At 42.6% G+C, this 25,111-nt stretch overlaps 1 protein-coding gene across 9 annotated transcripts in view; it reads left to right on the forward strand.

The window, feature by feature from the left end:
• Positions 1-24,654, forward strand: part of PELP1 (proline, glutamate and leucine rich protein 1) — a 78,734-nt gene extending 54,080 nt beyond the window's left edge. For 8 of the 9 annotated variants that reach the window (XM_077165680.1, XM_077165682.1, XM_077165681.1 and 5 more), the window contains 16 exons: positions 8,124-8,188; positions 8,558-8,663; positions 12,389-12,538; positions 12,752-12,823; positions 19,067-19,126; positions 19,411-19,561; positions 19,749-19,878; positions 20,008-20,095; positions 20,770-20,858; positions 20,941-21,057; positions 21,194-21,341; positions 21,479-21,638; positions 22,378-22,433; positions 22,576-22,782; positions 22,897-24,339; positions 24,507-24,654. In XM_077165680.1, the coding sequence (XP_077021795.1) occupies positions 8,124-8,188; positions 8,558-8,663; positions 12,389-12,538; positions 12,752-12,823; positions 19,067-19,126; positions 19,411-19,561; positions 19,749-19,878; positions 20,008-20,095; positions 20,770-20,858; positions 20,941-21,057; positions 21,194-21,341; positions 21,479-21,638; positions 22,378-22,433; positions 22,576-22,782; positions 22,897-24,339; positions 24,507-24,599 (3,135 nt within the window). In that variant the 3' untranslated portion in view covers positions 24,600-24,654. The remainder of the gene's footprint in view (positions 1-8,123; positions 8,189-8,557; positions 8,664-12,388; positions 12,539-12,751; positions 12,824-19,066; positions 19,127-19,410; positions 19,562-19,748; positions 19,879-20,007; positions 20,096-20,769; positions 20,859-20,940; positions 21,058-21,193; positions 21,342-21,478; positions 21,639-22,377; positions 22,434-22,575; positions 22,783-22,896; positions 24,340-24,506) is intronic. The other variant, XM_077165679.1, reaches the window with a different exon arrangement.
• The last annotated feature ends 457 nt before the right edge of the window (positions 24,655-25,111 follow it).

A 25,111-nucleotide genomic window follows, 5' to 3' on the forward strand; every position in this document is an offset into this window, starting at 1 on the left:
GAGTCATGTCCCACGCAGAGAAGGGGAGGGTGGTGAGACTGCTTGTCCTGTTGGCTTTTGGGAGAGGCCATATCTGAGCAACAAAAGAGGCTCTCTTCGGGGTAACTCTTAGGCCTAAATTTTAAGTAGACTTGACCTATCCTTTGTGGGGTTAAGTTTCATATGAACAACCCCCAAGACTGGGGGCTCAGCCTGTAGCTTTGGTTGTCCACACTGCTTGTGAGAATATCAAGAATTCGACTTGGGGAGGTTGAATTTCTCCCCGCTCTCACTGTTCCCTAAGGGGGCTTGCAAATACTTTTCCACTCACTGATCAAATCACTCTGCCCTCTCTCTTTTTTTATCCTTTAAGTTACTTTGCTAATACTCTTTAATTCTGTGCCCTCTCCCAGACCTCGCACTTGTCTTTTTTTTTTTTTTTTTTTTAAGCCAACAGAACTCCCTTTAGTATTTCTTGCAGGGCAGGTCTCTTCTTTTGTTTTACTTTTTTTTAGTGGTCTCTTTTTGACATATCCTCTCATCCTCTCAGCATTTGTTTTTCTGTGAAAATTTTAATTTCCCCCTCATTTTAATTAATTAATTTATTGTCTGCATAGTCAGGGAATAGAATCTGGGTCTCCCACATGGAAGGCAAGCATTCCACCACTGAAACACCTGTGCATCCTGTCACTTGCTCTTTTTTTTGGCATGGGGCCCTCCGGAAATCGAACCCGAATCTCTGGCATGGCAGGTGAGAATTCTGCCACTGAGCCACCGTTGCCCCACCCTTTCCCTCACTTTTGAAGGACTACTTTGCTGGATAAAGAATTTTGGCTGGCTGTTTTTCTCTTTCAGAATCTTGAATATATCATGGCACTGCCTTCTCTCTTCCATGTTGCCCCTCGGTAGTCCAAAATTAATCTTATGTGGCTTCCCTTGTATATGTTGAATTGCTTTTCTCTTGCTGCTTTCAGGACTTTCTGCTTCTCTTCAGCATTTGACAGATTGATTAGTATGTGTCTTTGAGTGGGTCTATTTGGATTTATTGTATTTAGAGTTCATTCGGCTTCTTTGATTTGCATATTTGTGTCTTTTATAAGCATTGGAAAATTTTCCCCAATTATCTCCTAAAATAATCTTCCTAGACCTTTACTCTTCTCTTCTCCTTCTGGTACACCAATTATTCTTATATTTGTGCACTTCATGTTGTCCATCATTTTCCTGAGATGCACTTCAAATTTTTCCATTTTTTTCACCATTTATTCTTTTGTGAATTCAAATTCAGTTGTCCTGGCCATGTAGTTCACTTATCCTTTTTTCTGCCTCTTCAAATCTGCTGTTGTTTGTCTCTACTATATCTTAAATTTGATCTACAGTATCTTTTATTTTCTTAAGATCTGCTTTTTTTTCTACATATACTTTCAAATTCTTTATGCTCTTCTTGTGTCTTCTTGATATCCTTTATGTCTTTAGCCAACCCATTGAAGTTATTTAGAAGATTTGTATGAGTATCTTTGATTAGTTCCAAATTCTGTGTCTCCTCCAGTGTGTTAATTTGGTCATTTGGCTTGGTTATATCTTCTTGAATCTTCATGTGCTTAGTTATTTTTTTGTTGATTTTTTTTTTACCATTTGATTATCTTCATAAGGTTATTTTGAAAGTTGATTCCCTTGCTCACCTAATTTTTTGTAGTTGCTTGAGTTTGCATTGAAGGTCTTCTTTTGCACTTGGTTTGTCGGTAATTTCCTACTGAAACCAGGGTCTCATGCAGGAGGTGCAACTCTAATTGAAGATCTGTTAAAAGCTAGGGAGAAAGGCATTTTGCCAGAGTGCACTTTCCCTGTCATCCCTACAGATGGCACTCTTGGGTCACCTCTTCCCTTCAGGCCCTCTGGTCCCTAACTGTGACAGGATCCAGACTAGATCCAAATCTATCAAAGATGCAGGTCTCTGTGTATACTGAAACCTGCCAACCCCGAGGGTGGGGGATGGACGCTTGTACAGCTCAGCAGAGAATCCATTCTTGTGCGTATTATGGGTCTGGTGATCTCCAGACTCCATATGGAATGACCCTGGGCTGTGGAACAGAGGGTTTCAATTTACCTTGTCCACAGCCAGCCTGGGAGCACCTGCTACTGCAGTGTGGCTCATTCCCTCATCCCCACCTCTCTGCCTGTCCCCCTGTTAAGTGATCTGATCTCCGTGGAAAAAGGATAGAGATAGCAGGACCCAGAGTGCCTATTTCATTGGCCAATTGTCAGATCAACTGTGCTCTGCATCCCCCCCGTCTTCTAAGGGGAGGGCCCTCCAGTCTCCCCAATACCAGGCACACACAGCTGCATGCCTCAGGATTGGCAGTGTAGGCTCTGTGCACTGGCAGCAAGGACTCTGTGCTTAGGTAAATCAAGTCTGCTAGCTTCCAGATTTTTCCTGGGAGTTCCCAGCTGTGGAACTGAGAGGGAGAATCTCCCAAGCTGGCTGCCAAGGTGGGAGTGCAGGAGTGCACCGCTCCTTTGGTAACCATTTCTGTCTGTGCATCATAGCCCACCCCAAGTGCAGTGACGATTGAGTAAGTTCACCCCATCTTTTCAATTATAATTTCTTTGCTTTATCATCCAGGTCCTCCCTATATAATGTAGTAGTCCCTCTCTGATCACTTGCACCCTGGAACCATTGTCATGGTCGTTTTCTGTCCCTTTTCTAGTTCCATAGTGTAGGGGTGAACTCAGACTATCCTATTCCGCCATCTTCCCAATGTTGTTTTATCCCCCACTAACCTGCCTATTTTTTCTGGAGTATTTTAAAGGAAATTCCAGATATCATTTCCACTATAACTGTATATGTTTTGAAGTACAAAGAGGCAGTGTCTTGGTCTGCCTTGTATCCCTAGGGCTTAAGTACTATCTGTTCTCTAGCCAGTAGCCAATGCTCTTTTTAAAAACATTGATAAGATTACAGCATTCTCCTCCTCTAAATCCTATAGCAACTAATTGCACAAGGTGCTATATAGTGTAGCCTCTGCTTACTTCTTGACCTCCTACAACTATCTTCTGTCTGGTCTTAACCATGCTTCCACTGCCAGGCTTGGGTAACTTTTAGAGTTTGCTGAGGCCATTGCCTGTCAGTTCCTTCACTTTTTGCTGGGAAGTTGAGCTTCTTATTTAGGTCTCAAATGCCACCATTTTGGGGGGAGGGGTTTCCTTACATCCTATCTTAAAGTAAAGCTGCACCCCTTCCCTTCTATTCATTCTCTTTCACATTATTCTGTTTTGTTTCTTTCCTAACGCTTATTAAGGAAATTAATTTACTGTTTATCATGTTCTCACTTCCCTTCCTACTCAGTTTAATCAAGTTCCATGGTTCATTGTACTCACTTCTTTGCCCCTCTCTTTCTTCATTGTATTCACCTGGCAATACCCCATCCACATTAAACTCTATTCTCTGCCTACACTTGCAGCAGCTCACTGTAGCTGAAGAAGAACATGCCTCCTTGCCGACTGGTCTCATTGTAAATTCATGGCCATTGTTTTCTCAAGTGGACCCTTAGTGTTGCCCAGAAATCTTATCATATTTTCACTTCTCTGGACAGCTATTTTGCACCTTCTCCTTTTCAAATGTCTGCTACCTTCCATCCTCACTCTCAGCTGATAACCTTTTTTCCCATTTTACTAGAAAAGTAGAAGCAGCTAGATGGGTATTTGTTTAGGCTCCCACCACCACATCCACCAGCTTACTTGGGTTTGTGGCTCATATGCGCTGCCTTTTCTCTTATTACTGGGGATATATTGGGTATTACACTAAACTGTACAAACCAACAAGCTCTCAGGCCCTATTCAAGGTTCTGTGTGGTGGTCAGATAAACTGACCATACAAGTTAAATTAGAAAATACATTACCCAAAATATAAACTTTGCACCAAACAAACATTTCTCCCTTTGGTTTCACACAGAAGTTGAAGTTTTAAAATATAGCCCATATCATCCTTTACTCTGTATTCTGATTTAGTCCTATCCAGATCAGTTTCATTCATATCTCTAATTGAAGTCTGATCACTTTTTCAGCTTCTTTAACAGTAGCTTCAGTGTCCTAACTCAAGTCTCAGGTATCACATAAATCCCCGAAATTTCAGGGAATGCCCAGGTTATACATAAATAGCTCAGTATCTCAGAATCTATAAATAGCAGTTACAACTCCTGAATGTATGTGACTGCTGTAAGAGCTTACAACCTAGGACCCTTTACAATAGGCTCCAACCTGGTATCAGCTTTAATTCTCTGAGTTTGTATATTATAGTTAGTCCATGTGAGTGAGGCATGGTAATATTTGTCTTTTCTTTCTGCCATTTCATTCAACACACTGTCCTAAGGGTTCATTCACCTAGTTGCATGCTTCACAACTTCATTCTGTCTTGCGTCCACTCAGTAGTCCGTTGTATATATATATGACAGTTACCCCTCCCATTCCTCAGTCATTGTACCCTTAGGCCACCTCCATCCACTGCAAATCATGAACGCTGCTGTCGTGAACACGTGTGCAAATGTCCATTCATGTTCCCACTCTCAGTTCCTTCAAGTATATACGTAGCACTGGGGTTGCAGGATCACATGGCAACCCCACCCTTAACCTCTTGTGGAACCACCACACTACCCTCCGGAGGGGCTGCACCTCTCAGCAGGAATGCTCACTTACATAACCACATTCTATCATCAAAATAAGAAAATTTACATTGATACAATAAATTATTTAACCCGTACTCTTATTCAAGCTATGCCAGTTGTCCTAAGAGTGGTGTTTACAGCAACAACAAAAAATTCTCATCTGGGATCCAGAGATCACATGTTGTATTAAGTTATCTCTCTAGTTTTCTTTAATCTGAAAGGGTTCCTCAGTTTTTTGGTAATGATCTTGACATTTTTGAAGAGTGCAGGATAGTTATTTTGTAGGATGTCCTTCAGTTTGGTTTGTCTGCTGATTTTTCATGATTAGATTTAGATTGTGCATCTTTGGCAGGAGTACCATGGAAATGACGTTGTGTCATTCTTAGTGTGTCATATCAGGAGGCACATAATTTCTCATTACTGGTGATGTTAACTCTGATCACTGAGTTAATGTGGTATCTGCCAGGTTGTTTCCCTCTAAAGTTATGATTTTTCCCTTTCTTATTAATTAGTGTCTTGCAGGAAGATACTTTGAAATTATGTAAATGTCTCTGTAGCATTTGAATCAGGTGATCACCTCTTCATTCTTGAAACACCTTTTCCAGTTGGCTTCTGGCAAACCTCTCTCTAGATTCTCTTCTTACCACACTGATCGCTCCTTTTCAGTCTCCTTTACTTGTTCTTCCTTGTCTCTCTGACCTCTGATGGTTTCTGTGTTCAAGAACTCACACTTGGCATGTCCTCTCTTCTTTAATTACCCTAATTCTCTCTGGTGATCTGATCCAGACCCATAGGTGACAATTCCCAAAGTCACCTCTCTAACTAGGATTTCTCCTCTTAGCTCCATATTCCTCTACTCAATGCCTGTTTGGAATTCTGATATTAAATAGGCATCCCTGGTTTTACATGTCTAAAACTGAACTCCTGGTTCTCACACCTAAAACCTACTCCTCCAGCAGTATTCCCCTTTTCAGTAAATGACAACTCCATCTTTCTAGGTGTTCAAGTAAAAAACCTTGTGATTATCTTTGATTTTTCTCTTTCTCACCCACTCTTAGACATTTTACTATTAAATCCTGTTGGCTCTACCTGCAAAATATATCTGGAATATATGTGTTTGTATGTCCATTATTACCATATCCTCTCTCACCTGGTTTGTTATGGGTCTGCCAGATCTGGCTCTGCTAACTCTGAATTTATTCCTTTCCTTATTTTTTAATTAGAGAAGTTGTAGGTTTGCAGAGAAATTGTGCAGCGTTCCCATATATTCCCCTCATATACATGTAGTTTTCCCAATTAACACTTGGCATTCATGTGGTACATTTGTTACAGTTGATGAAACGATATTTTGGGGAGGTGGGGGTGGGGTGCATGGGCTGGGAATTGAACCCAGTGATGAAAGGATATTATAATTATAGCCCATAGTTTACATTTAGGACTCACTGTTATACAGTCCTATGGATTAAAAAAAAGTTTTATTCTAGTTATATATATATATATATATATGTATAGGTATATACTCTAAAATTTCTCCTTTTTGTGCTTTTTTAATTAATTTTTTTGCTAGAGAAGTTGTAGGTATATAGAAATATTATACATAAAATATATAAAGTACAGAGTTCCCATATACCACCCTATTATTAACACCTTGCATTAGTGAGATATGTTTGTTATAATTGATGGAAGAATATTTTTTATAAGTATAGTATTAACTATAGTCCGTTTTTTACTATAGGGTTCATTGTGTTATATAATCCTATGTTTTCATTCAAGTAACATATATATATATATATATATATCCTAAAATTTCCTCTTTTAACTGCTTTCAAATATTTAATTTAGTGGTGTTAACTACATTCACATTGTTTTGCTACCATCACTACCATCCATTACCAAAACTTGTTTCATCACCCCAAACAAGCTCTGTACCAATTAAGTATTAACCCCCCATCCCTTACTCCTGTCCCATCCCCTGATAACCCATATTCTAGTTTCTGACTCTATGAATTTGTTCATTCCAGTTATTTCATAACAGAGATATCATACAATATGTATTGTTTTCTGTCTGGCTTATTTCACTGAGCATGATGTTCTTCAAGTTTTATTCATGTTGTCACTGTATCAAAACTTCATTCCTTTTTACAACTGAATAATATTCCATTGTATGTATATACCACATTTTGTTTATCCACTCATCAGTTGATGGATACCTGGGGTTTTGCCTCCATCTTTCGGCAGTTTTGAATACTGCTTCTATGAACATTAGTATGCAAATATCTGAGTCCTTACTTTTAATTCTTTTGGGTATATACCTGGAATTTGGATTGCCAGGTCATATGGTAATTCTATACTTAACTTTCTGAGGAACTGCCCAACTGTTTTCCGTAGTGGTAACACCGTTCTGCATTTCCACTAACAATGAATGTTTCTGTTTTTCCGTAACCTTTCCAACACTTGTTATTTTCCATTTTTTAAAAAATAGTAGCCATTCTAATGGATGTGAAAAGGTATCTCGTGGTTTTGATTTGCATCTCCCTAATTGTTAATGATGTTGATCATCTTTTCATGTTCTTATTGACTGTATATCTTCTTGCGAGAAATGTTTATTCACATTTTGCCTATTTTTTAATTGGGTTGTTTGTCTTTTTGTTGTTGAGTTGTAGGATTTATTTGTATATTCTGGATATTAAACACTTTCAATTATGTTCCTTACAAATATTTTTTCCCATTCTGTAAGTTATCTTTTCACTATCACGGTGAAGATCTTTGATGTACAAAAGAACTTCATTCCTTTTGGTGACTACATAGTAGTCCAGTGTATGGATATACTAAGTTTTGTTTGTCCATTCATCCATTGATGGGCATTTGGATTGGTGCCTTGAGAGGAGTTTGGCCATTCAGGAGGTGGAAAGGTTACTTGTGGGAGAGCCAGGAAGGGAACATCTTACAGGGCGCTCAGAACAGGCAGAGGAGGGCTGTAAGGGGGACTTTTGTTGAACAGGTTATATTGGTGTTACTAAAAGTTCTGATGAAGCAAGGACAGGAAGAGGAGGAGGATTTGTTTGGGGATGAAGAAAGAGGGGTAACTGGTGAGTTCAGTGTCCATTCAGCAAGCATTGATAGATATTTTCTCTGTGTTAGGTGCTTTCCAGGGATGCAGAGGTGAAGCAGAACTATCTCTGACGTTGGTAGATGGGAAGTGTTAGGGCTGTCCTCTATATAGCACTTACTTACTGAGTGACACTTAGGGAAAGGGGCCAGGCAATATACAACTTGAAAGCCTGAGGGACAGGTTGCCATGTGTGTGTGTGTGTGTCCGTCCCACAGAGAATGGGACAAAGGCTGAGGGCCTGTAGGGAATGTTTTTTTTTTTGGCCTCAGAAGAGGTACAACTTTAAAAAAATCCTCCTAGATGCTACTGCAGGAAAAGGCTTGGAGAAATTCTCCTGCATCTTTAGCGTCCTATCCTTGTTTTCTTTCCTCCAGAACCTCTCAGCTGTTGGGGCATTGGTGGGTCTCAGTAATGCACGACTTGGTTCTATCAAAACTCGGTAAGTCCTTAACCCTGTTTTTTCTTCTGGGAAATGATGTCCATCTATTGTTACTACCCTATGGATCCAAGAGATTACTCAGTTCTCTAGAGGGTGGAGAGTTTCATTCTTTTTGGGGCTCAGTTAAGTTGAACCCTACCTTTTCCAGCTCCTAAGTTTCCTGTTCCCCACCTGGAGTTAACTCTTCTCCCTTCTTTCCTTGCTTTTCTTACCTCACTTCAAGTCTTCCAAGTCTTTAAGGAGTTAGAAACCACAGTGGATCTAGGGGTAAAGTCTTACTATAGCCCAGTGAGAGTAAAAGACTGGTTAATAATTTTTTTTGAAGCCTAGCTTCCATCTGCTTGTCATCACTTTCTCCTTTCTTACAAGATTTGAGGGCCTGTGTCTGCTATCCTTGCTGGTAGGGGAGAGCCCAACAGAGATGTTCCAGCAACACTGTGTCTCTTGGCTCCGGAGCATTCAGCAGGTATTGCAGGTAAGAATTTATTCCCCTCTGCCCCATTTGTCCATCCTGGGTGTGGTATGTTCTTTGGGGCTTGAACATTTAGATCTCTGCTTAACAGAATAGTTACAAGCAATTTCCTGGTGGAGGTGAGGATGAGTTCCAAATAAGAACAATATTTTAACTTTTTGATATTTTTACGCCCTGGGTTATTTTAACTCATCTGACCTTCCACACAGTATAACTTCCTTATTAGTTTTTTAAACAAGTGACATCTCTAAAATTCCTCTTTCTAGGTGTTTGGTTTTTCTTTTGCCTACTCTTGTTCCTTTTTTAACATTTTAATTGTTTTTCTACTTCTGTAACCTCTGATATAATTTCCACTTAGCTATTCCAACAAGTATTTTCTGAGCACTTACAATAAGCTGTGTGCTAAGCTGTGGGAAGATGGTGGAAAGATGTCCATAGCCTCTGTTTTTATGGTGCTTATAGTCTAGTGCAGGAATTGGTAAACTTTTTGTATAAAGGACCAGATAGTAAATGTTTAGGCTTTGTGAACTACGTATGGTTCCTGTTGCATATTGTGTGTTGGTTTGGTGTTTTCCTAACCCTTTAGAAATGTAAAAACATTCTTAGCTTGTGGATCATATAAAAATAGGCACCCACGGGTCATAGTTGCTGATTCCTATTCTAGTGGAAGAGGTTTTAACTGAATGATTACACAAATTAATGTGAAATGGTAAATTGAGATAGGTGCTTTGAAGGAAAAGAGTAGTTTTCTGAGAACATAAAACAAGAGAATCTTACCCAGATTGGGACAGTGGGTGGTGATAGTGAGGGTCAGTGAAGCCTTTTCCAAACTGATCAGTAGGACTTAATTGAGCCAACAAAAGAGGAAAGAGCTTTCTATATATGCCTTGGGAGAAGAGCTCAGCTCTTTTGAAGAATCATAAGCAAGATGTGTGGCTAGAGATGGTGAGATGAGGATGGAGAGGTAGATGGAAGGGGGGCCAAGCCGTTTATGCCCTTGTGGACTATTGTAAAGATTTTGGTTTTTATCCTGGGTTTTTATGTAGGGTTGAATAGGTGGTAGTGGTGATATAATTAGTTTCTCATTGGAAAATGCCACACTCTGGCTGCTGTGTGGAGAAAGTATTAGAAAGGAGCCTGGGTGAAAGCAGAAAGGCCATATAAAAGATTACTGAAGAATCTAGGGAAACAGTCATGATTGCTCAGATAGGGTGTTGGCAATAGAAATGATAACTGGATGGGTTTGAGATAGATTTAGGAGGCTGAGTGAACAGAGATGATGGATTAGGGTCAGGGAACAGAGTGTGTCTAAGATGACTCCTGGCTTTTAGAACACTTAAAGAAAACCTGATTGGGAGTAGGGGGCAGTGGTAGTGGTGGAAATACCATGGATGTGGCCTTGGCATTCAGTGGAAACCTCTTGTAAGTAGTAGAAGTGGAAGTGGCCAAGGGCCTGAGTGATGGGAGGGCTTTAGCTGTCTTTTTTACAAAGGGGAGGAGTCTTCAGCATTTAAATGGTAACTGAAGCCGAGGACGATATTATCTAGATGAGAATCTAAGGACTGGCTTTTTGTGTGTGTGAAATATAACATATATTCAAAAAGGCAATGACTTTCCAAGTACATTTTAACAAGTAGCTGTAGAACAAATTTTAAAGTTTGGTATGGGTTACAGTTCCACGACTTTTCATTTTTTCTTCTAGCTGCCACAAGACACTGGAGACCGACATAAGGACTGGATTTTAAGGTTCTCTACATTTGATAGTCAGATAGAGGAGGATGTGCTTACAAAGGAGACTGAGACAGTGCAGTAGAGAGAGTAGAGATAAGAAGGATTGTGGGTAGATGGAATACAAGGGAAGAGTATTTCAGGAAAGAGGGAGGTTGTGTTTATGCCCTTGTGAGATGGAGCAAGATGAGGGCTGAAAATTGTTTATCAGATATCGGCACTCAAAGTGAATGTTTTTGGTGGAGAAGTGGATACTGAGGCCAGACTGGCTTGGGATGAGAAGTGAGTGGGAGACAGAAAGTGGAAGCAGAGACGATAGGTAATCCTTTCAAAGTGTTTGGCTGTAAAGGTAAGAGAGAGAAATTGGGCAATAACGGATTTGTCAAGTGGAGTATGGGCTCAAGGGAAGGATTTTGAAGATGGGAGAGATTTGAGTATGTATAAATGTCAGTAGGAAGAATCCATTTGAAAGGGACTGGTTGGAAATGCAGGGAAGGGAGGGCTAATTGATAGGGTAAGGTTCTGAAAGGAGGGGAGGACAGTATGTAAAGCTCAGTGGAGGAATTGCTGGTAGGAGGAAAATGTCCTCTAGTGTAATAGGAATTAAGGAGAAGGTGGTGAGGATAAAGATTGTGTTTTTAGGTTTGGTAGAAGGAAGCTAGCAGAGTTCCCATCTTTGGGCATCAGTTTCTCTGTGAAGGTGTAGGCAAGGTCATACAGAGGTGACAGTGGTGGGGCAAGGTAGGGTTTAAAAGTTTGAGGAGTTTGAGTAAGAGAGAGAGTTATGGAGAGAAATGCAGTCGGATTACTGGGCAGTGTTGAGAGTTCTACTGTAGTTGGTAGGCCCACCTATTCTTTCATACTTAATACACATCCTCTTTTGTTTTGTTGATTTGTGGCCTTCTTTGGCCTAGCAGGAGATATATGCTATATATTTTTTCCTTAGATACATGTTATTTCCCAGGGAAGTCCTTCTAAATCCAAATAGTTTTTTTTTTCAAGAGTCTAGGTAGATCTAAGTCAGCTAAATAGCAAACTTGGGAAGGTGGGGCAGTTCTCTTGTGGTTGAGACTTTTTTTTTGGTTCTGAAAGGTGCCGTTCTCCATTTCCAGCAGGGTCATATATGGGGAGAACCACAAAACTCTTGAGATCTTCCAGTTAGTCATGTCCCTAAGGTGTGAGTTCATTACTTTTTTTTTCAAACAAGTTCCTAGGTCTGCAGACACCCTTAATACTAGAATGTAAACATATCCATTCTTTAGACAAATATGTTACTTTTGGATAATCCATATTTCTAATGCCCTCTATTTATACAGAGAGCAGATTTGATGGTATTCTAGTTTGCTAGCTCCCAGAATGCAATATACCAGAAATAGAACGGCTTTTAAAAGGGGAATGTATTAATTTGCAAGTCCACAGTTTAAGGCCATGAAAATGTCCCAAGTAAAGCAAGGCTATGGAAGTGTCCATTCTAAGGCATCCAGGGAAAGCTACCTTGGTTCAAGAAGGCCGATGACATTCAGGGTTTCTCTTAACTGGAAAGGCACATGGCAAACATGGTGATGTCTCCTAACTTTCTCTCCTGGCTTCTTGTTTCATGAAACTCCCCTGGGGGCATTTTCTTTTTTCATCTCCGAAGGTCTCTGGCTGTGTGGGCTCTGTACATCATTCCAAAATGGTTCCCTCTTAAAAGGTTCCAGTAAACCAACCCCACCTTGAATGGGTGGAGACACACCTCCATGGAAATCATCTAATCAAAAGTTACCACCCACAATTGGGTGGGTCACATCTCCATGGATAATTTAGAAACTCCTACCAGCAATAGTGAATGAGGATTAAAGGACATGGCTTTTTTGTGGTCCGCAAATTCAAATCAGCACAGATGGTAATAACTGACATTAACAGTGGTATTTTTCAAAAGCCCCATGTTGTTAGACTTCCCATTTCTTCTTTTGGTGGTGTTAAAGGTGAGGTTGGAAGCATGGGTGTTGTTCTCTTAGACCCAGGACCCAGCCCCAACAATGGAGTTGGCCGTGGCCATCTTGAGGGACCTGCTCCGATATGCAGCCCAGCTTCCTCCACTCTTCCGGGACATCTCCATGAACCACCTTCCTGGCCTTCTCACTTCCCTGCTGGGCCTGAGACCAGAGGTGAGATGCCCCCGTCTGGCCCCTTGCAGTGCTTGCCTTCACTCACACTGTTTGGATTAAAGGATGTGATTGGGAAATAGGATTGAAGAAGCAAAAGGGAAGGCCAAGAAAAAGTGATTATCTGGAGAAGGGACTTTAAGGCATGGGGGCTTATGTGGGTGTGTTGGGCTCTCAGACTCATCCTTCTTCCTTACTTTCTATTGTTTCCTACAGTGTGAGCTGTCAGCACTGGAGGGAATGAAGGCTTGTATGATCTATTTTCCTCGGGCTTGTGGTTCTCTCAAAGTAAGTATTCATGGAAATTCTTCCCCCAAAATAAGCCTTTATAGCTCTTTTTTTAATTTATTATTTTTAAAAATTTTTTATGAAACATAACTACATACAAACATAAACATTCTCTCCATATGATCATTCTATGCTTGTTATATAATCAGTAACTCACAATATCATCACAGTTGTATATTCATCATCATGATAATTTCTTAGAACATTTGCATCAATTCAGAAAAAGAAATAAAAAGAAAGAAAAAATCATACACACCTTACCCTTTACCCCTCCCTTTCATTGATCACTAGCATTTCAATCTACTAAATTTATTTAACATTTGTTCCCCCTATTATTTATTTATTTTTAATCCATATGTTTTACTCATCTGTGGATAAGGTAGATAAAAGAAGCATCAAAATCAAGGTTTTCACAGTCACACAGTCACATTGAGAAAGCTATATCATTATACAGTCATCTTCAAGAAACATGGCTACTGGAACACAGCTCTACATTTTCAGGCAGTTCCCTGCAGCCTCTCCATTACACCTTAACTAAAAAGGTGTTATCTAGTTAATGCATAAGAATAACCTCCAGGATAACCTCTTGACTCTTTGGAATCTCTCAGCCATTGACACTTTATTTTGTCTCATTTCTTTCTTCCCTCTTTTGATCGAGAAGGTTTTCTCAGTCCCTTGATGCTGAGTCACAGCTCATTCTAGGATTTCTGTCCCACGTTGTCAGAAAGGTCCACACCCCTGGAAGTCATGTCCCACATAGAGAGGGGGAGGACAGTGAGTTTGCTTGTCATGTTGGCTGAGAGAGAGAGAGGTCACATCTGAGCAACAAAGAGGTTCTTTTGGGGATGATGCTTAGGCCTCATTTTAAGTAGGCTTAACCTATCCTTTGTGGGGTTAAGTTTCATATGAAGAAACACCAAGACTGGGGGCTCAGCCTATTGCTTTGGTTTTCCCCACTGCTTTTATAGCTCTCTTAATTCAACTTCCACTCCTGAGATTTCTAAGCACCTATCTTTTTTTTTTCCAAACAAAATTTTACCTTTATAGTATTTAGCTTAAAGATAAAATTTATGAAAGGAGAATATTGTCATAGAGTTTGTCTCTACCAAAAAGTTTTTTTGTAGTAACATACATACAACTCAGAATTTCCCATTTTAACTACTTATATGTGTGCAGAATCAGTGATATTAATTATATTCACAATATTATGCTACCATCACCAACATTCATTACCCCAACTTTTTAATTACCTCAAACAGAAACTCTGTACTCATTAAACAATAATTCCCCCTTCACCTTGCCCCTGGCCCCCATAACCTGCTTTTTTGTCTCTATGAATTTGCTTGTTCTAGGTATTTTCATATAAGTTGCAAGATCATATAACATTGTGTGTGGCTTATTCCACTCATGTGATGCCTTCAAAATTGCATATATCCAAAAAAAAAAAAAGATTGCATATATCAGAACTTCATTCCTTTTTATGACTGCATATATGCATTGTATTTTTTTTTTTTTTGCATGGACACGCACTGGGAATCAAACCTGGGTCTCCGGCATGGCAGGCGAGAATTCTGCCTACTGAGCCACCGTGGCCCACCCATACTTTATTGTATGTTTTTTAAAATTCTATTGTATTTTTACTCCGGCATGGCAGGTGAGAACTCTGCCTTACTGAGCCACTGTGGCCCACCCATACTTTACTGTATTTTTTTTTTTAATTCTATTGTATTTTTATACCATATTTTGTTCGTTCGTCTGTTGAGCACTTGGGTTGTTTTTGACTATTGTGAATAATCCTGCATGGACATTGATGTACAAATTCCATTCAAGTCCTTCTGAAGGACTCATCTTTTGACTGTTCTTTAAAATCACCAGCTCCACAACTGTAGTTGTACCACCTTGAGGCACTTAAATGCATTATCTCATTTAATCCTCACAGATGAAGAAATTAAAATTAAGTTACTTGCCCAAGATTAGTAGGGTTCAGAACCCATATCTGATGCCAAAGCCTAGGCTCTTAAACATACCCCTTTCTGCCTGCCTTCTCTATCTCTGGAATGCCCTGATCATTTTTCTGTTTTGTCTTACTTTGTTCCTGAAGCTCTTGTAATTTCCTCCCGAAAGTCTTCCTGGTTCTAACTTCTCTATAACTCCTCCAAAGCCCCTTTCAGTTCCTGACTAATCTCCTTCTATGGTTTTTCACCCCATCCCTCAAGATGTCGTAACTCATACAGGGTGGCTGTATAGCAAAACATTGTTAGTTCAAACAGGCAGGCTGTGTGTGGGTCAGGTGAGGGAGGAGATCAGTTTTATTTTCAAGAAATATAATAACAAATATGAATGGTTAATAAATTCTGTTAAAGCAACAAAAATTAAAGGGCTGTTTGTAATTAACACATTTGTTGTTTGTGTATGATTAAGATGCCAGCTATTATCTAAGAGCAAGTAGATGTTTTCCTGTAGATTAAATGTTCCTCTCTTATTTTGTTAATTCTCATCATTACCTTGACAAACCATTGAATACCCCCTTAACTCAAATGGAAATACAGATTTATAAAGAGGTGAGATTAGCGGCAAATTAATAATTGTTTTTGTGTGATTGTATTGGCCATTATTATTAACAATTAAGGGAGAGTTTGTTATTCACATTATCTTGAAAGTATGATTACAGGGTTCTGTGACCAGATCAAGAGAGTAAGTAAGCGAAAGGGTATTGGCACTCTGCCGAGTGTTTTAAACTGTGTTGGCCTATTTTATCACGATAATTCTATGGAGTTGATATTACCCTATTTTGCAGAGGAACAAACAGACTGAAAGGGATTTAAGCAACTAACCCAAGGTTATTTATCTGGTAGTTGTAAAACCAGGATGTGTGCCAAATCTCCTTTTGCCTTAAAAGCTCCTAAGGAGCTTTTAAGAATGTAGACAGGATCAGCAGATAAGTTTCAATATTGGTGCCAGCTCTGATCAAACGGAAGTGGCTGTGTAGACTGCTGGCTCGAGATGGGTGAGTAGGAGCTCTGGCTTCAGATGCTGTGATTAGGGAGTGTAGTCTGCTGTGGTTTTAGTGACTGGAGTATCTGGAAAGTTCCTGTTGTATTTCCAGTCTTAGTTTGTCAGAGCAGCTACAACAAATACCATACTCCTGTTGCCTTAAACAGCAGGAATTTGTTGTTTTGCAATTTTGGGGGCCTAGAAGTCGAAAATCAGAGTGTCACAGAATGTCGTGCTTCCTCTGGAAGACTGTGTAGCATTCTGGTGGTGGCTTACCAACAGTCCCTAATTCAGTATTGGCCTCTATCACATGGCCACCTCTCTCCCTGCCTCCTGCTGTGTCCAAATTTCCTTCTGCTTATAAGGATTCCTGTCATACTTGATTAAGACCCACACTGATTCAGTTTGACCTCTCCTTAACTAACAGGTTTTTTGAAGATGATTATTTACAAATGAGCTCACATTTACAGGACCAAGGGTTAGAACTGGAGCATGTTTTTGTGGGGGACATGATTCAATCCATAACAGTTCCTGAGCAAATGCTATTTCTCAGTGAACATGAAGTCATGTTCTTGTTATTTCTTTGTTTTCATGTGAATACTACTAACCACAGGCAACAGAATCTTTGGGAGTGAGGGGTGGGATATTTGTCAAGAAGACATTCATCTATAATCCACAATCTTCTATAAGTGTATTTACTTTCTGGCCTGCTTTTAACGTATCCTTTCCAAACCAAATTATAAAACTTCTTCTTATGCTGTTACAGAATATCTGTCTTTATTTCTTAGGAATAAATTGTCATCTTGAGAACGTCCCTCTGTTAAGAAATTTGACTTAATCTGTTGCCTACAGTAGATAAGAATTTGTTTTGAGCGGAGTTTATGGGTGTGATTTGTACTTGGAAAATCTTGTAGACCAGTACTTATAAAACTAATAATTGCCATTTTTGAAGTGTTTATGTATCCTCACTCCCCTTCCCTAGAGAATCTCAGGGCAGTTGTGTCTGCACGTTCCTATCATATGATGTTTCAAGTGTTCTGAATCCATGAAGTAAATATCTGCAGGAACTTTTCTTCACCTCCTCCTTGCCAAAATGATGAACAGTTCCTTGGAATTTTGAGAGATATCCCAGACATGTTTTGTGCATGTGTATGTGTTTTAAGTGAAATGTCCAAAGTGAGCCAGTATTTGTGTTTCTTCTGTGGGTCACCAGTGCAGACCCTGTGGGCAGACATTGTACTCTTGCTTTGTTGCAGTCTCATGGCAGACTTTTTGAGTCAGGGTTAGTTCCAGATCACAGGAAAAGCATGAATAGTAAGTTGTCCAAAGGGCCTGAGGCCACTAAAGTTGGGGTTTTGGCAACTCTGTAAGAAACATCATCCTTGGAAAAGCTGATGAATCAGGAGACCTGTGGTGGTTACTCTTGTTTGGTTTGAAGTGTCCTGAAACCCACAACATCAGACACAAAAGTGCTTTCCAAGTCCCAAGGGAAATGGTTCTAGATTCTCTTTGACTCTGGGTCAACTATAACTACTTATCTCATGGTGACTAAGAATCTTGAGGTAGAACAGGGGAAATTAAGTGTGGTAGATAGGGAGTACCTGGGGGATTGGTTTCTGAACCACATACTGACGTGCTTCTGCTCCTGATTTCCTTCCTTAAGTCACCTGTTGTTCGCCTGGTGCCACTGCTGATTTCCCTTCCAGAAACTTACCTTTATGCAGTATACTCTGCCCTTATCCATGGATCTGACCCCTGGATAAGGTCCGTACTACCTTAGCCTGGAATTTAAGGCCTCAGTCTGCTTCTCCATTGATATCTTCTGACTCTGCAGGTTTCCTCACATTGTTTCTCAGTATTCTGGTCTCATCTGAATCCTACGTGTTCTTCCAGAATCACTCAACTGAGCCCTGTCCTGCCTCAGGATCGTTCTCTCTGACCCTCTCTGTATGCCCCTTACTATATACAGTGTCAGTGTTGATTCTAGGTTATTGTTTTCTATACCTTTTTCTGTCTCCCCGACTGACTTTTTTTTTTTTATTTATTTTTATTTTGAAATAATTTCAAACTTAAAACCAGTTGCAAAAATAATACCAAACACATGACAGAGAACTCCAACATACTCCTTCCCCCTTATCCAGATCTACCAATTTTAATGTTTTGCCACATTTGCCTTATCGTTCTTTCTGTCCATCTATCCATTCATTCATCTGTTTGTCTGAATGTCAGGCTATCTGTGTATCTGTCTGGCTGTTTTCTGAGCATTGAGAGTGGGTTGTATACATTATGTTCCTAGAGCACAGTACTGCCATGTACATTTCCTAAGAGCAAGGTTATTCGCTTATGCCAGCACCTTGAGTATAGTTACAAAGTTTAAGAAGTTTTATATTGATATAAAACTTACAGTCTGCTTAACTCTTAAGTCCCACCGAAGGTGGGAATCCTGTATCACTCCTTTCTATGGTAAGGTTCTTAACCTTTTTTTGTGCTATGGACCCTTTCTCCAAATGTTTTTAAATTCATAAGATAGAATACATGGGATTTTAAGGGAAACCGATTCTGTTGAAATGTAGTTCTCAAAATACTTTTCAATTTTGTGATAGAGTAGTATGTGCTGTTTTTTAATTTACTCTTTCAGAGCATTTGTAAGTTTATAAAGAAATCATTCAGAAAGTACAGAGTTCCCCTGCCTTCCCCTCTGCCCCGTTTTCCCTTATTACTAATATCTTATGATGGTGTGGTACATTTTTTACACTTGATGAATTAATATATATGCTTAAGTAATAAGATCTAGCGATAGTTCTAATAATGACTATAATTTCAAACTAGTGGTATGTGTGCTCACCTCCCAGCTTGGACCTTTTATTTTTTGTCTAAACTTACAGAGTTGGGGAATGGGGTGGTGGGTACTGCTTTTTAGTTCTTTGTATCCCTTTGGCGTGAGGGAGATGACATATCATTTTGCAAAAAATGGCTGGAGGAAGACTAGCTGCCTGTGGTGCAGGGGTCAGATCCTTTTATTCCCCATGACAGGGAAGCTCAGAATAAGAGCTGACACCCAGGTTCTCCTTTTACTGTGAAAGCATGTCTGCTAACAGGTCCTGAACCCCTTATGATTCTTTGCTTCCCATGTCTGTAGGAAAATAAAAAGGCATGGATTTAGGTTATGTTGGTGGGAGTGGACAGGATGTATATCTCTAGCCCTTTGAGCTACTCACCAATCTCTGCCTTTCTTTACCCCCAATCTAGGGCAAGCTGGCCTCATTTTTCCTGTCTCGAGTGGATGCCTTGAGCCCTCAGCTCCAGCAGGTAAAGGGAAGAGAGTGATATGGAGAGTGGGGCTTTTCTACTTACTTTTATTCTTAGCTTTTCTCTCCATTGCTGCTTTTGTACCATATTCCTGTTTCCCACCCTATTAACACAAGTCTCTGCTTCTGCTTCCATGTTCTTATATGTGTCATTCTGCCTCGTCCTTTCCACATTTCTCTCAGTGCTCTCTTTGATCTCTGTCTCTGTGGCCATTGCTGGGGTAGGGGAATTTTGTGGCTGGGCTGGATACCCATCTGACCAGGTTTTTGATCCTTCTTCTGTAGTTGGCCTGTGAGTGTTACTCTAGGCTGCCCTCCTTAGGGGCCGGCTTTTCCCAGGGCCTGAAGCACACGGAAAGCTGGGAACAGGAGCTCCACTGCCTGCTGGCCTCACTGCACAGCCTGCTTGGGGCCCTATACGAAGGAGCAGAAATGGGTAGGGACCATGGCTGGTAGTCAGTGGGACAGGGGTTGGGGAACTTGGAAGGAGGGTGGCCCAGAGAGGCAGGGCAGTTGGTTTCTAGGCAACATGGATTAGAATATGGGGTGGGTCATTCACCACAATGAAAAAGGAGGGGAAGGAAGAAAGACAGTATGTACAAGGTGGATATGTTTCTTTCTAGCTCCTGTGCAGTATGAAGGCCCTGGAGTGGAGATGCTGTTCTCCCCCTCAGAAGATGGTGACGCCCATGCCCTTCTCCAGCTTCGACAGAGGTTTTCTGGACTTGCCCGCTGCCTGGGGCTTATGCTTAGGTGTGTGTGAGTGTTGGAGCAAGGGCCCAAAGTTGGGGGTTCATCCTGCAGTGGGAGATTGAGGGTGGGGATGTGGAATCAGGCTGAGAACCTGCACTGAGGGTCTCTCTGCTCTGTTTCTCTGTTTAGTTCTGAGTTTGGGGCTCCTGTGTCCGTCCCTGTGCAGGAAATTCTGGATGTCATCTGCCGTACCCTTAGTGTCACTGGCAAGAATATAGTAAGTAGAGTTTGCCCTCTATTTGTGGCCCTTGCTCACATAACGTGGAACATACTTTATAGAGGCAGGCTACTCTTTTTGTTTCTTTTTCTTGTATGGACAGGCTCTGGGAATCGAACCTGGTTCTCCAGCATGGCAGGCAAAAACTCTGCCACTAAGCCACAGTTGCCCACCTGCTGGAAGGCATTTTAGAATCTTGAAATAACCCCAAATAATTTTATCCCTGAAGTTGTCCTGGACATCTCCTTACTTTTATTTAAATGCCATTATTCCCTTTGCTTCCCTTAATACATACACACAGTGATAAGTTGGGTTTTCTCACATACGGTGGGAACACATTTAAGAAATGCTGTCCAAGAGAGGGTGAGTTTGAGGATCAGCTGATTCTCTGCTGAAAGGCTCAGGCATCCTCCCCTGATCTTCCTTTTCAGGGTCTGATTTTTTTTTTTAATTATTTATTTTCTTTTTAGTATTTTTTGTTTATTTGTTTGTTGCTTAATGTTGCTCTTCCAAGAAGATGGAAGTTTTGATTTTGTTAAGAGTTAGGTGAGGTGAGGTCTCTCACATTTGTGTATACGTGTACATAGTCACACACAGTTACTCTGTCTGCATGTCTCTCTCTCTCAATATCTCCCTTCATCCCACTCCTTATTTTTTGCCAATTATTTCTTCAGAGCTTGCTTGGAGATGGTCCTCTGCGGTTGCTGCTGCTGCCCTCTGTCCATCTTGAAGCTTTGGACCTACTCTCTGCCCTCATCCTTGCGTGAGTGTGATTGGGTATGGGGTGATGAAGGGGCCAGGACATGAAGGAAGGGAGGGCTCGTCATTCTGTCTCTGCCTCCCAGGTGTGGAAGCCGGCTCTTACGTTTTGGGGGCCTGATCAGCCGCCTGCTCCCCCAGGTCCTCAATGCTTGGAGCATGGGTAGGGATACCCTTTCCCCTGGCCAGGAGAGGCCTTACAGGTGACCACCAAGGAAGGGTGGGGAAGGGGAGGCAGCTGGGCTGGGGGATCAGAAGGTTTGGGAGCATGGAGGGAGGAAGGGTAGGATCTGACCATAGACTCTTCCTCCATGACTTTTCTTTTTGCTCACCCCATAGCATCATGCGAACCAAGGTATACGCTGTTTTAGAGTTATGGGTGCAGGTATGTGGGGCCGCGGCAGGAGTGCTTCAGGGTGGAGCCTCTGCAGAGGCTCTCCTGACTCACCTGCTTAGTGACATCTCACCTGCAGCTGATGCCATTAAGGTGAGTGAGGTCTCAGCTCCTGTCCCAAGAGTCGTACTATGTCTTCAGGGCAATGTGCCTCCTCACCAAGCTCTCTCCTTTCTGTCTCACCTTCCTTTTGATTTATGTATGTGATTTGTGTTTCCTTCCACCACCAGTTGCGCAGCCCCCGGGGGAGCCCTGATGGGGGTTTACATACTGGGAAGCCCAGCGCCCCTAAGAAGCTAAAGCTGGATATGGGGGAGGTTATAACCCCGCCCAGCCATCGGAAAGGGGATAGCAATGCCAACAGTGATGTGTGTGCAGCTGCGCTGAGAGGTGGGTGAGAGCTGTGCCCTGGGCCATGGGGCTGTGGATGGCCTGAGGTTAGAACTTCCAGACCAATGGATGGAGTAGATAAAATGCAGAGCCAGCTAAAAGCCCACAGACGAGGCCAAACAGAGCCCTGCATCATCCAAGACATTTCCCAGGGCTCCAGGTAGAACCTGGAATGCTTCTTTTTGGGGTTTTTGGTAATTTACACTATCTTTCCAAGATCTCATTTATCTCATTTATTCAACACTTTTGTGTGTGTGTTATCTACTCTGTATGCCAGGTGCTGTTCTGGGCACTTGGGGAAAAGATCACTGCCCTGTGGAATTTACATTTTCCCCAGGCAAGTTGCCTAGGAGAGCTTCCTGCTTCCAACACAGTCTGTAAGCAACAGACTCTAGTCAGATACGATGCAGTTAATGGGTAACTTTCCTTTGCGTTCCATGTATTCACTGCTTGCCACCTGTCACTATGTCCTCTCCATGCGAAGGGAAGAGCCAACTCTCTCCCCAAATACATATACATTCTTAATGTTTTATAAACTTATCTCATTTAAATATTGTCAGTAGTTTCATGTAGTAGAGATACTTTTATGATCTTTATTTTGTAGTTGAGGAAACAGACTCAGGATAACTGACTTGCCCGAATTAGGTAGTGGCACAGCCAGATGCCTTGGGCTTTGAGAGTCCAAAGCCATCACTCATGTTAGTGGCCTGCCTTTCACACAGCCTTTCTCCTTCCCCAGGCCTCAGCCGGACCATCCTCATGTGTGGGCCTCTCATCAAGGAGGAGACTCATAGGGTTAGTGGAACCTGGCCCCGTGGAGATTGGGGAGGGGACCGCTGTGCCCAGAGATGTGTCCATTCAGGCATTGGTAATAGGCTCTGGAAAAGGGTTGGGTGGCCTTGGTCATGTTGTTAGTTGTGTCCTTTACCCTTTGCAGAGACTACATGATCTGATCCTACCTCTGGTCATGGGTGTCCAGCAAGGGGAGGTCCTAGGCAGCTCTCCATATACCAGTTCCCGCTGCCGCCGTGAACTGTATCGTCTGCTGCTGGCACTACTGTTGGCACCTTCTCCTCGCTGCCCACCTCCTCTTGCCTGTGCCCTCCAAGCTTTCTCCCTTGGCCAGCGAGAAGACAGCCTTGAGGTCAGTGCTCATTCTACTTGCATCAGCCTCTTTAATTTCTAGTGCTGGCAGACATTCCTCTTCCAGTGCCATGGAACTTTGTGTTCCTGATGCTTGTCCTTTTTTCTTCCTTAGGTTTCTTCTTTCTGCTCAGAAGCACTTGTGACCTGTGCTGCTCTGACCCACCCCCGAGTTCCCCCCCTGCAGTCCATGGGCACCTGCCCCACACCTGCCCCAGTCCCACCTCCTGAGGCCCCATCTCCATTCAGGGCCACACCTTTCCATCCCCCAGGCCCCATGCCCCCTGTAGGCCCCCTACCCCCAGCAGGACCCCTGCCCTCAGCGGGCCCATTGCCCTCAGTGGGCCCATTGCCCTCGGCACGCCCTGGACCTCCTGCCACCACCAACCACCTAGGCCTCTCTGTCCCAGGCCTGGTATCTGTACCCCCTCGGCTCCTACCTGGCCCTGAGAACCACCGGGCTAGTTCAAATGAGGACCCTATCCTTGCCCCTGGTGGCACGCCCCCACCTCCTGTACCCCCAGAAGAGACGTTTGGCGGGAGAGTTCCCAGACCAGCTTTTGTTCACTATGATAAGGAGGAGGCGTCTGATGTGGAGATCTCCTTGGAGAGCGACTCTGATGATAGTGTGGTGATTGTGCCTGAAGGGCTGCCACCCCTGCCTCCCCCGCCACCATCAGGCACCACACCTCCCCCTGTGACCCCTGCTGGGCCACCCACAGCCTCCCCTCCTGTGCCAGCCAAGGAGGAGCCTGAAGAGCTTCCCACAGCTCCAGGGCCCCTCCCACCTCCCCCACCCCCTCCTGTTCCTGGTCCTGTGACACTCCCACCACCCCAGTTGGTCCCTGAAGGGACTCCCGGAGGGGGTGGACCTCCAGCCCTAGAAGAAGATTTGACAGTCATTAATATCAATAGCAGTGATGATGAGGAGGAGGAAGAGGAGGAAGAGGAAGAAGAGGAAGAAGAAGAGGAGGAGGAAGAAGAAGATTTTGAGGAAGAAGAGGAGGATGAAGAAGAGTATTTTGAAGAGGAAGAAGAGGAAGAAGAGTTTGAGGAGGAATTTGAGGAAGAGGAAGGTGAATTAGAGGAAGAAGAGGAGGAAGAAGATGAGGAGGAGGAAGAAGAGTTGGAAGAGGTAGAAGAGTTGGAGTTTGGCTCAGCAGGAGGAGAGGTAGAAGAAGGTGCACCTCCACCCCCAAGCCTGCCTGCAGCTCTGCCGGCCTCAGAGTCCCCTAAGGGACAGCCTGAGCCCGAGGCAGAACCTGGGTTGCTGCTGGAAGTGGAGGAGCCTGGGGCCGAGGAGGAGGATGGGGCTGAGACCGCCCCCACACTGGCCCCTGAGGTACTCCCCTCCCAGGGGGAGGTGGAAAGGGAAGGGGGAAGCCCCACAGCAGGGCCTTCTCCTCCTCAGGAGCTTGTTGAAGAAGAGCCCTTTGCCCCCCCAACCCTCCTGGAAGAGGGGACTGAGGGTGGGGGTGACAAGGCATCACCTCTCCCAGAGACACCTGCAGAAGAAGAGACGGAAACAGAGACAGAGGCATCAGCTCTCCAGGAAAAGGTGAGAGACCCAGGCAGGGAGGGCAGCTCTACGTGGGGAAAGAGGGAAATGGGAAGAGGGGTTGCAGCTGCTTGTGTTGGGGAGAGCTTTGTCCTCAGCCTGACCCAATCTTCTGTATCTGTGTGTGTGAGTGACTGTTTAGAATCTTGTGTCTTTTTTCCTAAAAGGAACAGGATGACACAGCTGCCATGCTGGCTGACTTCATTGATTGCCCTCCCGATGATGAGAAGCCACCGTCTGCCCCAGAGCTTGATTCCTAGCCCTCCGCCCCCCACAACTCCTTGTTTCCAATAAAGTTATATCCTTAGCTATCTACTACCGCTTCTGCCTTTTGCCACAACTGTGTCCTAGCCAAAAGTTTAAGTGCGCCAGGCTTTCTCATGTATCCATGGTTTTCCCAAATATCTTCATAGCTGCCCTATTATCTCCATCATTCAGAGGAGGAACCACTGACCTATAGGGGTATTGGCGACTGTCCTGTCTGACAGCAAGTCAGGGTGAGAATTTTACAGTTCTTGCCCTCTGCCTTTGCTGATGCTAATTATGTATGGTTAAAACTACTAGGAGTTATAAAATGTATTACCCTGCTTTCAAGTTTGTAATTCAGGTGTGGGAAATATATGGATGGATTTTGTATCCTGGTGAATGAGCTTGTATTTTAGTTTGCTAAAGCTGCCAGAATGTAATAAACTAGAAGTGGATTGGCTTTTATAAAGGAAATTTATTGAGTTACAAGTTTACAATTCTGAGGCCTTAAAAATATCCAAACTGA

This window comes from Tamandua tetradactyla, chromosome 6, assembly GCF_023851605.1.
Source record: "Tamandua tetradactyla isolate mTamTet1 chromosome 6, mTamTet1.pri, whole genome shotgun sequence".
Taxonomy (NCBI): domain Eukaryota; kingdom Metazoa; phylum Chordata; class Mammalia; order Pilosa; family Myrmecophagidae; genus Tamandua; species Tamandua tetradactyla.